At 35.9% G+C, this 13803-nt stretch overlaps 1 protein-coding gene and 1 long non-coding RNA gene across 3 annotated transcripts; both read right to left on the bottom strand.

The window, feature by feature from the left end:
• Window positions 1-2072: 2072 nt before the first annotated feature.
• LOC114823773 (uncharacterized) lies at window positions 2073-4308 on the bottom strand. Of its 2 annotated transcripts, XR_011574789.1 has the most exons (4): window positions 4125-4308; window positions 3068-3305; window positions 2484-2532; window positions 2073-2357 (listed from the first exon to the last, which is right to left on the bottom strand). It is a non-coding gene; the product is annotated as an uncharacterized lncRNA (long non-coding RNA). The 2 variants fall into 2 exon arrangements; XR_011574788.1 differs by lacking the exon at window positions 3068-3305 and having other exon boundaries at window positions 4125-4304.
• A 5351-nt stretch (window positions 4309-9659) lies between these two features.
• Window positions 9660-12505, bottom strand: LOC103406581 (cytochrome c oxidase-assembly factor COX23, mitochondrial). Its single transcript, XM_008345568.4, has 3 exons — window positions 12318-12505; window positions 10510-10586; window positions 9660-10042 (listed from the first exon to the last, which is right to left on the bottom strand). Exons 1-3 carry the CDS (start codon window positions 12406-12408, stop codon window positions 9995-9997), a joined length of 216 nt encoding a protein of 71 aa, XP_008343790.2. The 5' UTR covers window positions 12409-12505; the 3' UTR covers window positions 9660-9994.
• Between the last annotated feature and the right edge of the window lie 1298 nt (window positions 12506-13803).

The raw sequence follows: 13803 nt of genomic DNA, 5'->3' as shown, positions 1-13803 counted from the left end.
GCCCTAGTTAATCCCCGATCTAGAACGATCCCTACTTACATCTACAATTGTTAACAATAGGGTTAATTTGTGTGTCACTTAGGAGTTTCAATTCAATCAGGACTCAACCGAATCATTCCTAGATCCAATCCTCTATGGTTTCTACTTCTACCGAGATTTGACCAAATCATTACTTGGGTTGACTATCATTTAGCCTGAGAAATCTATTATTGTGCCAAGAGTTACTAAAGCTAGGTTATCCTATTTTGGCCCAAACCTAATATTTCAGGTTGAAAACATTATTCCTTCGCTTCTCAAATCCTCGGCCATGAACACCTGGCCAGAGATTGAAGAAGCAGATGCTTCTCAACCAACCTCTAATTAGCATTTATTGCATTGATTTCTATGTTCACGCCACTTTGCCTCAACTGACACAATGTTGCCATGTGTCGAATTCTTATGGGCACTGTTCTAAAAATCTCCGCCTAGCCCTACCTAAATCTCGTTTAGGCGCTAGGCAGCTGGTTACCACCCCGATTAATGCCTAGACATTTGAAAATTAAGAAAGGGCGTTAGACCTGCTGAGGCGCCTGCATAGACCTCTTAAACACCTGCCTAACCCGTCCAGACCCGCCTAGGTTATGACTTATTTAGACAGAAAGTACATAACTTTCAATAAATTGTAAAAAACTTGTTGAATACTTAAATGAGCACATATTATATGCTTGTACCCTATGTTTTCATTATGTTCTAATACTTCATAATCCATATGTCACTTTATTTTGTAGTTTATGATTAAATTATATATATTTTAAGTATAAATAGACACTTATTTACACAAAATATAATAGATTAACATAAATCCACCTAGTTCGCCTAGGCGTCTGCCTAGACCCTACCTAGCTACCTAAGCGTTGGACTTCAGCCCATCGCCTGACTAGCGCCTAGCGTCTTTTAGAACCTTACTTATAGGGTCTCTCTATCTTTGTCCATTCCACACACTGCACTCTCGAGACAGCCTGGCCACCGAAACGTCCATCCTTGATGGACATGCTTTGAAAATCGAGACACATCAGCCCCGTGTTCACTTGGGCAGCATGAAGCAGCTCAAACGCATCGTTAAATCCTATGTTCACTCTAGATTTTCTCGGTTATAAAAAATTAGAACCCTAAACTCCCCAAGGTTTTGTGTATAAAAGCCTCCAAAAACTCTGCGCACTTGAATTCAACCTTTCAAATTCCCAGAAATCTAACCTATTTTCCATAATTCATCCAACCTTTAAACCTTTCCAAACGACTCAAACTCGAACCTCCTATTCTTATTGCCAAAAGATCTCCGATGAGCTTCAAAGAATCAAAAGCTTCGTCGATCACTAAACCACAAAACTATTTAGTCATTGTGATGAATATGATGCTAGCCACCAAGTCTTTGGCCCTCTGTTCAAGGATTATATCCCGAATTCCATTACCTCACTGATGAAGAAAAATATGATAGAACTTCTTTTCTAAGGCGGCGACTAGGCTAAGTAAGAGTTTACCAAGCGTTAGGTGGCCTAGCCTTTGGCCTCAACTGCTTGGGCCACGTGGGTCAACCAAATGGAATCCTATTTCAACGACTCATGGAAGAGTCTGGGCATATTCGACGCCATGGACTAAGAACTCCTGATGGCGGCCTTTGGTGCCCGACCACCAATATGATGATTCTTTCTTTTGGCCCAATAAGCCCGACTATGTTAGACATCATTGCCATCCTTGTCACACTTCCATCTAGTGTCACGGTTGATGCTAGGGATGGGCACTATGCGGTTCCACCCTTAAACCAGAACTGGAATCGGAAAATATCAACGGTTCGGTTTGATGCGGTTTCATTTAAATTTATTACTAAAACTTTACAGTTCAGTCTACACCGGTTCCAATTCGGTTCTTGCCAGTTTACGGTTCCGAATACTAAATTATTTGAACACCAAATCATCATGCATTCAAATAAATTTCTAAAATTGATTATATAAAGTTGCATATAACACATATTCCTTTTAATGCAAATGTCTTTGGTTAGTGGCACCAAGTCAACAAAAGGAAAATTAAAAGAAATATGCATAAAAGTCTGTTCCTCTCAATGTAATTGTGACAGAGAAACCAGAGATTGCTGTAAAATTACAAAGACATAACAATCTTAGAATCAGGATGGCAATATCAGGTAGATGTCAAACACATGCCATCTCTTGTTTATTTTTCTTCTAGGGTTTTGGGGTGAGGAGAGAATGGAAAACCAGTAGAACTCAACCATATTCCCAATCTCAAATATGAAAAAAGATAGAGAAAATACCAAAGAGAGCCATAACAAAGATAAGCTCAAAAGCAGTGTAACTTACATCTTCCTACATTGGTCGGTTGTGAAGAGAAATAGAGATAAACACAAAACCAAAGAAAGAGGAAAACTTATTCGTACTTCATTAAATAAAGGCTAAGAAGAAATTCCATTAACACATCAAATTAATCATTACCTCATCTCGAACAGAGGTTTCTGGGAAGTTCTTAATCCAAAAGCTGAACCTGGCAAGGAACAAGATATATCAAGTTAACTGGTATCAAGTAAAAGCTGAAAAGCAGACGCTACTAATACTAATCATCAAAATGCTAATAGCATTTTAGAAGTCTACAATAGAAATTACTAAATAAGATCTCATAAATTCAGTGGATGCATCATGCCGAATCCAAAACTAAATTACAACTATGTAAATCAGCATTAAGAAAGCAAAAATAAGTTGGACCGTGCTTGATGATTCAGTTGAAACAAATACTAGTACATTTATAATGGCCATACTAGGGAGAACGAAATTTTTGGATGAGAGGCCATGAGTGAGGTGGGCGGCGACTCGGCTGAGTGAAAAAGGAATGGAAATCTAAAAGTATGAAATGGGGGATGAGGTCGTGAGTGAGGGTGAGGGTGAGGTGGGTGAGCCCTAATTGGGATGGGATCCACTGACAATGGAATGAATAATATGTAAATAAAAATTGAAAGCGATTGATAGCCAAACCATGAAATCACCACAACATGCATGAGTTCTACGAAGGTTTCAGAGCTTACATAGAAAAAGAACGATGTCAAAAGCAAAGGAAAAGGGAGGTGATGGGATTGTAGTAGAGGTCATGGTGAAAAGGAAAACGGCAGGTGTATCCACCAGGACCAGGACAATCCACCATAAGCAAATGTAGGAAGAAAATACAATTGTTGAGTGTCACCTAACCAATGCCGCAAGTTGAGATAGTAAGTCAAGCTATTCCTCACCATGGAATCATATGAATTAATTGGCCAAGCTAAACTCCTGTATCCATTAACACATATAAGTGGAAACTAAAATTTTATATTGTTGAAATGCTGAATTACGTCATTTAATTATATGCAATGACATTAGTGAAGGCTAAGATTCTATAAATGACGATATGAATACATTTAGTGAACTAATCAAGTTCCAAATGAACTGGAGTTGTTAAATGTACTTTGAAATAGTTATCTTGTGCGCTTCATTAGTGAATTGTTTGACTCACCATCTACTGATAGAAGTATATATTTCACAATCTATTACATTAAGATAAGGGGTACTTTGAGAATGATTAGATTGATTCCAATTTTTAGAAGTCATGATTATGGCTTACAGTATTGTGAGTAGACATTAGAGACCATGTGTGAAAATTATAAACTGGATTCTCCATTAACATAATCTTCCATGAAAATAGTAACAATTTTAAACAATATACTCATATAAAATTGCAAACTTAAACTGAACTCATTATTAGCTGCTAACAATAATCATAAATAACATTAAACCCCACTAATACTTCAAAGGAAAAATAAAATAAAAACGGATAATATTGGATCAGACCTAAATCTTGAAATACAGAAGAAAGTATTGATGGAAACATAATTTGTATACAAAGTAGGATTGTGAGAGCAGAATCCCAAACTGTATATACAAGTAGTTTGCCAAATTAAGCTGCTCCAATTAGTGGTAAAAACATATTAAGAACACAATTCCAAATATTACCAAGAGTAACCAACTCTGGTAAAATTGAGAAAGAATAAAAAAAACCCAAATTCTAGAAACCAAGAAGAATGCAAACTTTATATGGAAATTGAAGGCTACCCGCAGATAGGCAGCAGCAAAAACAAACGGAATAGGGAGAGGCGAGTTGAAGAGGCAAGGCGTCTGGCCCCTGTTGGTGTGTAACCCTTTAGCTGAAGCTTGGCAGCAAGGATCATGTTTTATGTTTTATTTCAGCTTGAATGTGAGCCATTGGATCATAGTCCACATGGCATTTTAATCATGTTTCTAGTCTAAGTAATAGAATAAGTCATGTGGCATCATCTCATAGGAGGATAGCAATGAATGGCTAAGATTGTATTGTATGTTAGAGAGTGAAGGATCTCCCTTCCTTTCTTCATATAACGGTTAGAATGTATTTTGTAAAAGTGTGGATGAAATTTGAAGAGACATGTTCTTTGCAGCTTCTTCTCTCTGAAACTCTCTCCACCATTAAAGATAACTTCCATTGAAATACATATGGAAAACACACACAAACACTAACATGGCCTCAGAGCCTGGTTTCATCGTCTAATCTGGGCGTGAAATATGTGCGATTGAGCTACATCTTTAAGCTTCAATCGAATCTGGAAATTGTGATTTCTTGTATCCAAGTCTAATATGGCTGGGTCCGGCAATGTCGAGCTTAGAGCTCTGGTCTTCAATGGAGAGAACTATGAATTTTGGAGGATTCGTATGACAACTATACTGAAATTGTATGGTTTGTGGGAGCTGGTAGAAAATGGCTTTGAACCTCCAGATCCGAAGTCTGAGAAAGCTGTGGTCGACGAGACGAAGAAGGAGATGACGGATGAAGTGTCATTCAGTGAGATTCTGATGAAGGATGCTCGTGCGCTTGGAATGATACAAGGTGCAATCTCGGATCAAATCTTTCCCAGAATCGTGAATGAAGAGACATCCAAAGGAGCTTGGGATGTTCTGAAGGGTGAATTCCGAGGAGATAAACAAGTAAGAAATGTAAAATTGCAAGGTTTACGTAGAGACTTTGAATATACTCGTATGAAGGATAGTGAATCATTATCTGTATATCTCTCTCGATTGTTTGATATCATTAATCAAATGAAAAGGTATGGAGAAGAACTATCTAGGGAGAGAATTGTGCAGAAATTACTTATTAGTCTTCCGAAAACATATGATGCAATTGTTTTGTAATTGAGCATTCTAGAGATCTTGAAACTATTGAGGTTCAAGAAGTTGTAGCTTCTCTAAAAGGATTCGAACAGAGGCTTGATTTACATACTAAGTCTTCGACTGAGAGGGCATTTGCAAGTTTAAATGTAGCATCTAAGGGTGTCAAAAGTGGTGGATTTTCTGGGAATCAGAGGTCTCAAGAAAGTTGGAAGTCAAGGGGAAAAAGTTGGGATCATAAACCAAACTTTGTTCAGAAGCAGTGTAACACTCAAATGAGTTGGGATCACAAACCCAATTATTCTTAGAGACAGAATAATACTCAAAGGAAATGGGATCATAGGCCTAATTATGCTCAGAAGCAAAACAACGTCAGGGTGATTGTAAGTGGTGTGACAGGTTGCACTATGGGAAGTGTTGGTATGAAGGTAAACCAAAGTGCACAGGCTGTGGTAAGCCAGGCCATTCTATAAGAGACTGTCATGAGAATAAAGGAGTGCAGAAAGTTAATTATGTAAAGCAAATGGGAGAAACATGATCATTGTTTTATGTCTGCAATGCAGTGACTGATGTGAAAGTCAATAACTCATGGTACATTGATAGTGGTTGCAGTAACCACATGACAGGAGATGAGAGATTATTGGTCAATGTTCAGAAAGATTTGACCTCCAAAGTAAAGATGGGAACTGGAGAAATTTGTCAAGTGGCAGGAAAGGGAACTTTGGTGATTGAAACTAAATTGGGAAGAAAACATATACAAGAAGTAATGCTTGTTCCTGGACTTGAAGAAAATCTTCTCAGTGTAGGACAAATGATGGAAAATGGTTATTATTTGTTGTTTGGAGGTGATATAGTTAATATTTTTTATGGTTGGTCACTGGATAATTTAGTAGTGAGGGTGCATATGACCAACAATAGATATTTCCCTTTGAAAATGTTGCCTGCAACACAATATGCACTAAGAGCAGGTGTCACACATTGCTCTCAGATATGGCATAAGAGATTGGGTCATTTGAATGAGAGAAGTCTCAAGGTACTTGAAGAACAGGGGATGGTGCATGGATTGCCTAAATTAGAAATGTCTCAAAGTGTGTGTGAAGGCTGCATGTTGGGTAAACAACATAGGGACTCATTCCCTTCTCAATCAACTTAGAGAGTTAGAGATCCATTGGAGTTGATTCATACAGATATTTGTGGTCCAATGCAAGTAGAGTCTCACTCCCTTTCTGTTGGTCGATGTGAGATCTTACAATCCACCCCCCTTATGGGCCCGACATCCTCATCGGCAGACTCGCACCACACGACAGAGTGGCTCTGATACCATTCTGTCATATCCTAGGCTCGACTCTGCTGTAGCACGATATTGTCCATTTTGGGCTTACCATTCCTTCACGGATTTGTTTTTGGGAACTTCGACGAGAACTTCCCAGTGGGTCACCCATCCTAAGACTGCAGCCGCCCGAACTCGCTTAACTTCGGAGTTCTGATGGAATCTGAAGCCAGTGAGTTCCCAAAAGGCCTCGTACTGGTTTAGAGCAGATTGATTTGGGAGAGAAGAAGACAAATCAGACGGAGATTCCATGAAAATAGAGAATCAACACTCAGAGATGCACATAACCGGTGAGAAATCAAGAATTCAAGTATGAATTCAAGTAAAAATTTGATGAAAAATGAAGCGGAAGAGGATCGAGATGTCAACGAGTATAGGAAACTTAGCTTGTAATGAAACCTCAGTTGTAAAAAATGTATTTCAATTTCATTCAATGAATAATTTCAATGTACACTTTGTTATATATACAGATACATTTCTGATGACCTTTCTATCCTTAGTTGTCATTCCCCGACCAGCAAGTAAGGACTATTCACGAGTTAAGGTATGAGTCATATCTTAGCTATAGAAATAAATTCTACAACCAAGATATGGTGGAAAATAAAAAAAAATTATACCGATTACACATACATCACATAACAAAATCTTACATAAAATTTATCGAAAACGCAGCAGAATAACGTTTGTGCACAAATTAGGTTACAACAAAAACTACCAATTAATAATAATAAAATTGTAACAATTCTTTCAATGCATAAAGCATATGCAAATGAGATGCATGAATGTACTCACTCTCTTCTAATCCCGCTAACACATACCTAAGGCACGCAAGCATTCACGTCTCATACCATGCTTATACCACTTGGCTTTGAATACCTTAGAATACGAGTTAACTCCTGTTCATCCCTTAAACCCAATTCTCATAATTAAATTCTCAATTTTCACTTTATTTATATAGGCACTTCCCCCGACGCCCAATTGTGCATTCAAGCCCTTCTCCCGACCATGACATATACAAGATTTCATTATTTTATAACCAATCGGTTGTATACTCAAGCCCTGCACCTGACGCCTGACATATACAAGGTTCATTATTTTGGATTTAAGGCATTCTTCATCCCTTGAATATCCTCACAACTCAAACACAACTCAACTCTTTTTCTTACTTTACAAGAATGCTTATGTATATGTCATGTAACATGGATATCAATAATCACATGCTCTAAAACATCTGCAACACTAATCAAATTGTTAGTAGCCAAAATTGTATTATATTATCAATAATATAGGTGATATTGATGCATAACCCCATTTGAGTTCCATAGAGCAATTCTGTTGGGTAAGCTATCATGCATTTTATGAGATTTGTCTCTTATTTTATAGCATTCTTAAGGGAAGTAAATGGAGATTTTTGATGGTTTGGTGGGAGTGCTTCTCATGACAATGATCTCAAAATGTAAATTCATAAACAACACAAGATTTAAGTGGTTCACCAAATTGACTACATCCACTGGGGTTTGCTTTCGTTGTATTTCACTATATATGAGAGACTTATAAATACAATGAAAGATGGCTTAAAGCCTTAACAATATATAAAAGAAAGATAAGAGGTAATATGAAAGGGAGAATGGCTTTTTGTTGGAGTTGGTTCTTTTTCTTTCTTTTTTCTTCTTCTTCCTCTCTCTTTTCTCCATGTCCCTTCCATTGGTTCTTGCTCCTTCCTTTATAGAGATTGCATGACATCTTCCTCTCCAAAAAAATCTCCCAAGTGTGCCAATAGAAAGAAACCAAGTGTTGTGCCAATCATTAGACATAAAATGTGTTCCAATAACAAGGCAACAAATGTTGTCCTAATCGTTAGCCATGAAACGTGGTCCTATAGAAAAACAACAAATGTTAAGCTAATCATTAGCCCTAATATGTGTTCCAATAGAAACACACCAAATGTGAAGTTAATCATTGACAATGGTATGTGTTCAAATGGAAAAGATACATGTGTTAAGTTAATCATGAACTAATGAATATCATGCAAGATGGATGCAAGCATCAAAGGCCATGTCAAGGTTTATCTCAAGGTAAGCTTGTTGGATCAAAACACTTTGGTAAGTCTACAAAGAAATGGGCTAGCCAAATGGTGGTGAAATAAAAAGCTCCAATCAATGAAAAGCCTAACAAAATAATCTAACCTGCATGAAGCTACCAACTTAATGCATATTGCATTACAATTTATAATGAGATGTTAATTAGTACAAGCATCTCCAATTGGAAAAAAATTAAGTCTAAAAGTACTAGCTAGACAAAAATATATTCTTGTAGTAAAAGAATCTCTACTAACTTACATGCCAAAAATACGATATTTGTTTTTTTTGTTTTGTACTCATAGCGTATATAAAGAAACTTAATAAAATCATTGCATAAATATTTTTTTTTTTTTATACACACACATATATATTGTCATTTTTTTAAATACGGAGTGTTATATTAACTAAATTAACTAATTACAATCAAGTTCCTAACCAACACAACCTTAAACCAAAGGTGTATGCGTGTGCCCGTTCTTGTGAAACCATACCGTGAACCATTTTGCAAGAACTAGGTTCACTCACTATAGCGACGCACTTCCCTGGATGCAAGGCCCCACAACAATAAGCATCACGGGCCGCCATGTGCCTCCACCGACTGTGGTAATTGTGATTGTTCGACAATCAAAATTCTGATTTTCGAAAGTGCAGTTAGCTGGAGTAGACACATGTTGACATTTTTTACACATGACTAGATTCTCGTCGGAAAACGGCGAAGAAGTTTCAGGTGGCCTAATGCTTTGCGGGTTGATTTGCCACCTACAATGAGATACGATGATTTGGGTCTTTCGGATATTTTTCCCCTTGGGTGATGATTTACGGTTTGGTGGTGGCGGCATCCGTTGTCGCCGGAAGTGGCCAGAAACGGTTGAGAACCGTGTACTTATGCTCTATCTACCTAGCTCAAAATTAGATTGAAAAGATCAATTGAAATTTTAAATTACAAAAGTTTCATTAACTCCATTCGGAAAAATAAAATATGACGAAATTCAATTAAAACTAAAAATCAAAATACTATAAATGAAAAGTAAATCAAAATACTATAAATATGACGAAATTCAATTAAAATTAACTCCATGCAGTGGTGTTGGAGACAACAGTGGTTGCTAGTGGTGATTTACATCTCATTTGAAAAAGTTTAACCATACAAGACGATTATTGCCCGAACATGATTTCGTACAGCCGGGAGTGTTACACAAGTAAGATACTCAATGAAACATGGATTGACTGAACAAATACGTGTGAATTCGAATTGGCCCTGTTCTACATTTGCCACCGTATCAAGTATAGCACTCTATAAATCTAATACCACCTCTAATGAGCCCAAAACTAACTTTTGCGCCTTACGATATGAGCAGAAATCCTGAAGAGTTTCATGAGAAAAGAGACCTACTCTTGTTACGTTCCAATCGAGCTAGCCTCTGTTGCAACAAAAAACATAAACCATATAAGCAAACGAGCAGCATACAAAATTACCAATGCAAACAGATGATGCCTTCTATCTGCAGACTTTGGTGCGTATGTGGGTAAACAATGGAAAATGACATGCCAACGAAATTCTTTACAATCGATTCGTGCAACACACGACCATCATGTTCAAGTATCTACCAGAAACAAAATTAGACAGCTTAAATTTTTTTATCGACTATGCCTGGAACTTCATTTTAAGGTTGGTTTTTTTTTTTTTTTTTGTCAATAACCTGACTTCACTGTGTAAACAGATGAAGATTAAGTTGCATAGATTCTTGAAAACATATAATTATCCAATTATATTTATTTCTTTACCGGAAGGACCTCATAGGCAATGATGGATATCCAATCTTTCATCAGGATGTGCAATAAACGAATAAAGACTACAGAGCAATCAAGTATCTAAAAGTAATAATACCTCCTGTTTCTTGCATTCTTTGTAAATATCAAAATGCTTTTGACATTTGCTCTTGTCCGAGTTATATTCTTCTAGACCTGCAAAGTTTACAAAAGGAATCAACACTTAGCCAAAATTACAATTGATCTCCATTTTGAGTTTGTAAACTAAGAAACATAACTCATGAAAGAATATGATTATCAAACTAGTTCCAAGTTCCAACCCTCACAGTATCTTTCCAACCCGTGTTGTGTCCCTATGTGCACATCTGTGTGCAGCCACCGCTAAAAGCTCAGATGTATAGATCTCTTATATCAAAGTATACCCTTCAGCATTACCACAGGATAAAGGAGCTAGAATTGCATACTCATAATTTAAGACCACATTCAAGTAAAATACAAGAAAAACAAAAACTAACCAAGAAAAAGAAATCCACTATAGGGAAGTCGAATACGTCAGTCTCATAGAAGAGAGGATGGAAAACTTAGAGATGATAAAATGTAATTGGCATGAGTATGTTGGGCAGTTGGGGACAATTAAGGAAGAAACCTATCTTAATCCAAAAGTAGTTAAATGCCGTAAGGATGACAAAAACTATGGAAAATTTGTAATCAAGTTGGTCTTAGAAATGCGGCGAAAAGACTGGTACTGGTACACGCAACATGTGGTTGAGAATGAGGCATCATTCCAGTTGGCGTGATGAGTCAAATTTAACAATAGCTCTTAGGTAGCAACATTACGAATAACCTTACACAGAGGCCAGAATATCAGAGTGGAAGGGATGCAGTTATAAGAGCTTACCGGAAAACTGCATCACCTTAATTATATCATGTCTTCTCTTATCATCTATCCTAGTCTTCATTCCTAAATTCTCTGATCTAAACATCAATCAAGTTCGATGGAGTGTTCATATAATACAGTGGAAAAACTTTATGGTTCCCCTTAACAACCCAATCAGGCCACCAAATATCAGAATTTTTTTCCACTTTGGCGATTGTCCAAACCTAATGATTCACTTCTAGACTTGTCAAGCAATGCAGTTCTTAAAAATACCTACGAAAACTGGGTTAAGCTTTATAGAACATAATTAATGGTTTCTTTTCTAGAGATAGATATATTGTGGATAATTCTTCTAAACTAATCATGGGTATTTCTGTGCTCTCAAATTGATAAAATATTCATATTTCTAACACCTTTATCAATTTTCCACTAACAGAAATTTAACTGTCTTACCAAAACCGAAATTAATATGGCTACTCAATGAATGAGGAGGAGTTCCTCCTCAATTCACTACGTGACTGATTTACGGAATTTCATGCTTATGATCAGAACAATTCATGTTCTAGAAGACTTTGTAAAGATCATCTCTACAAAAAATCAACTAAAATATGCAGAGATGATATATTATATGAACAGTTCCGATCGATGTTATCGACCACAGCATATCCAGAGGAGGAAATCTTACTCCATCTTAACGAGCCAAGCCTCTCTCACCAAAAATAACAGTTCAATTTCCACCAGATTACTGCTACACCAAAAAAGAAAAGACAAAAACTTTTGAAACAAATTCTGCGAACTTCACAAACCCTAAGTCGCAAATTCGATACCATACAGAAATTTGAGCCTCAAAACTCAAAATTAAGCTTTAATTAACATCCCCAAATCCAATACCAATTAATTTTTCTTTGGAGGTTGGAGCTTAAAAACAAATTTGTCTGATAATGATCGGGCGTAATCAAGAAAAGTTAACAAAAAGGTTAAATTTGAAAGGAAATTTTATGCTTCGAAGTAAATTTAAGAAAACAATGAAAGCGTTGGAGGTAGCATACACTTTAAAGAGGCAGTGTACTGAGGATAACATTGAGAATCGGAGATTCTAGCAGCGCTTGGATACGGCGGTGTTGACGCTCCCGATGCCATGGCTGTTTCTACTCTGTATGTCTCCCACAGTTAAGTTCCATCTACAATTTACCGACTTTAAGGGGTGTATTATTTTAATGCACTCAATTATGTTTTTAATTGATTCTCAGGATTTTAAGATAATTTATTAAAATTTTTAGAAATTCGGATGTATTCAATTATAATTTTAAAGAAATTTATAACATTCAATTATAATTTGAATTTAAATCATTTGAAAAAGTTGAGGAATTTGAGAGAATTTGAGAGATTTTGTAGTATATTGTAAGCATCCATAAATCTCATATCTCCCCATGAGATTTCGAGCTAATTGAATTAAAATTTTACATAGAATCTCTATAAATCAGTTAAACTCCATAAAAATCTATGGATTTATAAATCCATTAAAATTTCTCAAATTCTCAATTGAATACACCTCTCATAAATCTTCTCCACACCAAATAGGTTTGGCCTATCTGTGGTCTCAATTATAAGTTTATGATAAACTTACAAAAAGTTAAGTTTATAATTACGTGTCAATTAATAATTAGATTTATATGAAAACTAATGAAAAGAATTTGAAAACTTTGAGTTTTAACCAAAAGTCATCTAATAACTTTTATTTAATGATAAGGACAAGAGATAAAAAACAAAAAATACAAAAACTTGTTCAACCCAAAGTGCGTGTGCACGTGAGCAATGCGAAAGCAAGCATTTACCAATTCAACAGAAAACCAACAGTGCAAAAGCAGCACACAAATTACTTTTTAAATATTTAATCGGGAAGGAAAAGATGCAGAGAGACATTGTGAGGGTAGAGAGAAGAGAATGTCAACCAAATCTAATCAAAATGACATCAGCAAACCCCAAAAAATTTGAGAGAGAGAAATTTGAGATAAAAAAAATATATTGCTAACATCAATACATGACTACCACTTAGCCTTACACGTGGGGTAGCATGTCATCATCATCCTATGTTCAAATTATGGAATTCTTTATTAATTTTAACCCTAACCAACTAAAACCTAAAAATAAAAAATATTAGATTATGATCCTCAATGAAAGCACATTAGCTTTTCTGATCTTTCATTTATGTTTTCGTTGTTAATTTTGTATTGAATAAATTAAAGGAAAGTCAAAAAAATTGTTCGAAGAAATGTTAAAGAACAAATAGGAATGTGAAAAATCATTATTCTAACTCTGTATGAATATAAATATTATTGCCAATGATTCATATGATAATGTGAAGAGAGCTTCAAATTTTGAACCTTTTAGTGTTCAGTTTATAAAATAGTTGGTGTTCAGTTTAAAAAACAGTGATAGTGCTAGTGTTCGATTTTAAGAAATAGTCAGTATTGAGTTTACGAAATAGTTAGTTTTTTGTTTAAGAAATAGTCAATGTTTAGTTTACGAAATAGT

The sequence above is a fragment of the Malus domestica genome, chromosome 02, assembly GCF_042453785.1.
Source record: "Malus domestica chromosome 02, GDT2T_hap1".
Classification (NCBI taxonomy): domain Eukaryota; kingdom Viridiplantae; phylum Streptophyta; class Magnoliopsida; order Rosales; family Rosaceae; genus Malus; species Malus domestica.
The sequence above is the reverse complement of the archived record's forward strand: the minus strand, read 5'-3'. Positions and strand labels throughout refer to the sequence as shown.

What these genes read in the sequence shown, in the direction of transcription:
- LOC103406581 (XM_008345568.4), bottom strand. Translation starts at nt 12,408, where the DNA reads ATGGCATCGGGAGCGTCAACACCGCCGTATCCAAGCGCTGCTAGAATC. An exon ending in GTACACTGCCTCTTTAAAGT is followed by an intron (nt 10,587 to 12,317) that starts GTATGCTACCTC and finishes TAAACTTTGCAG; the next exon opens with GTCTAGAAGAATATAACTCG. An exon ending in AAGAATGCAAGAAACAGGAG is followed by an intron (nt 10,043 to 10,509) that starts GTATTATTACTT and finishes TTGTTGCAACAG; the next exon opens with AGGCTAGCTCGATTGGAACG.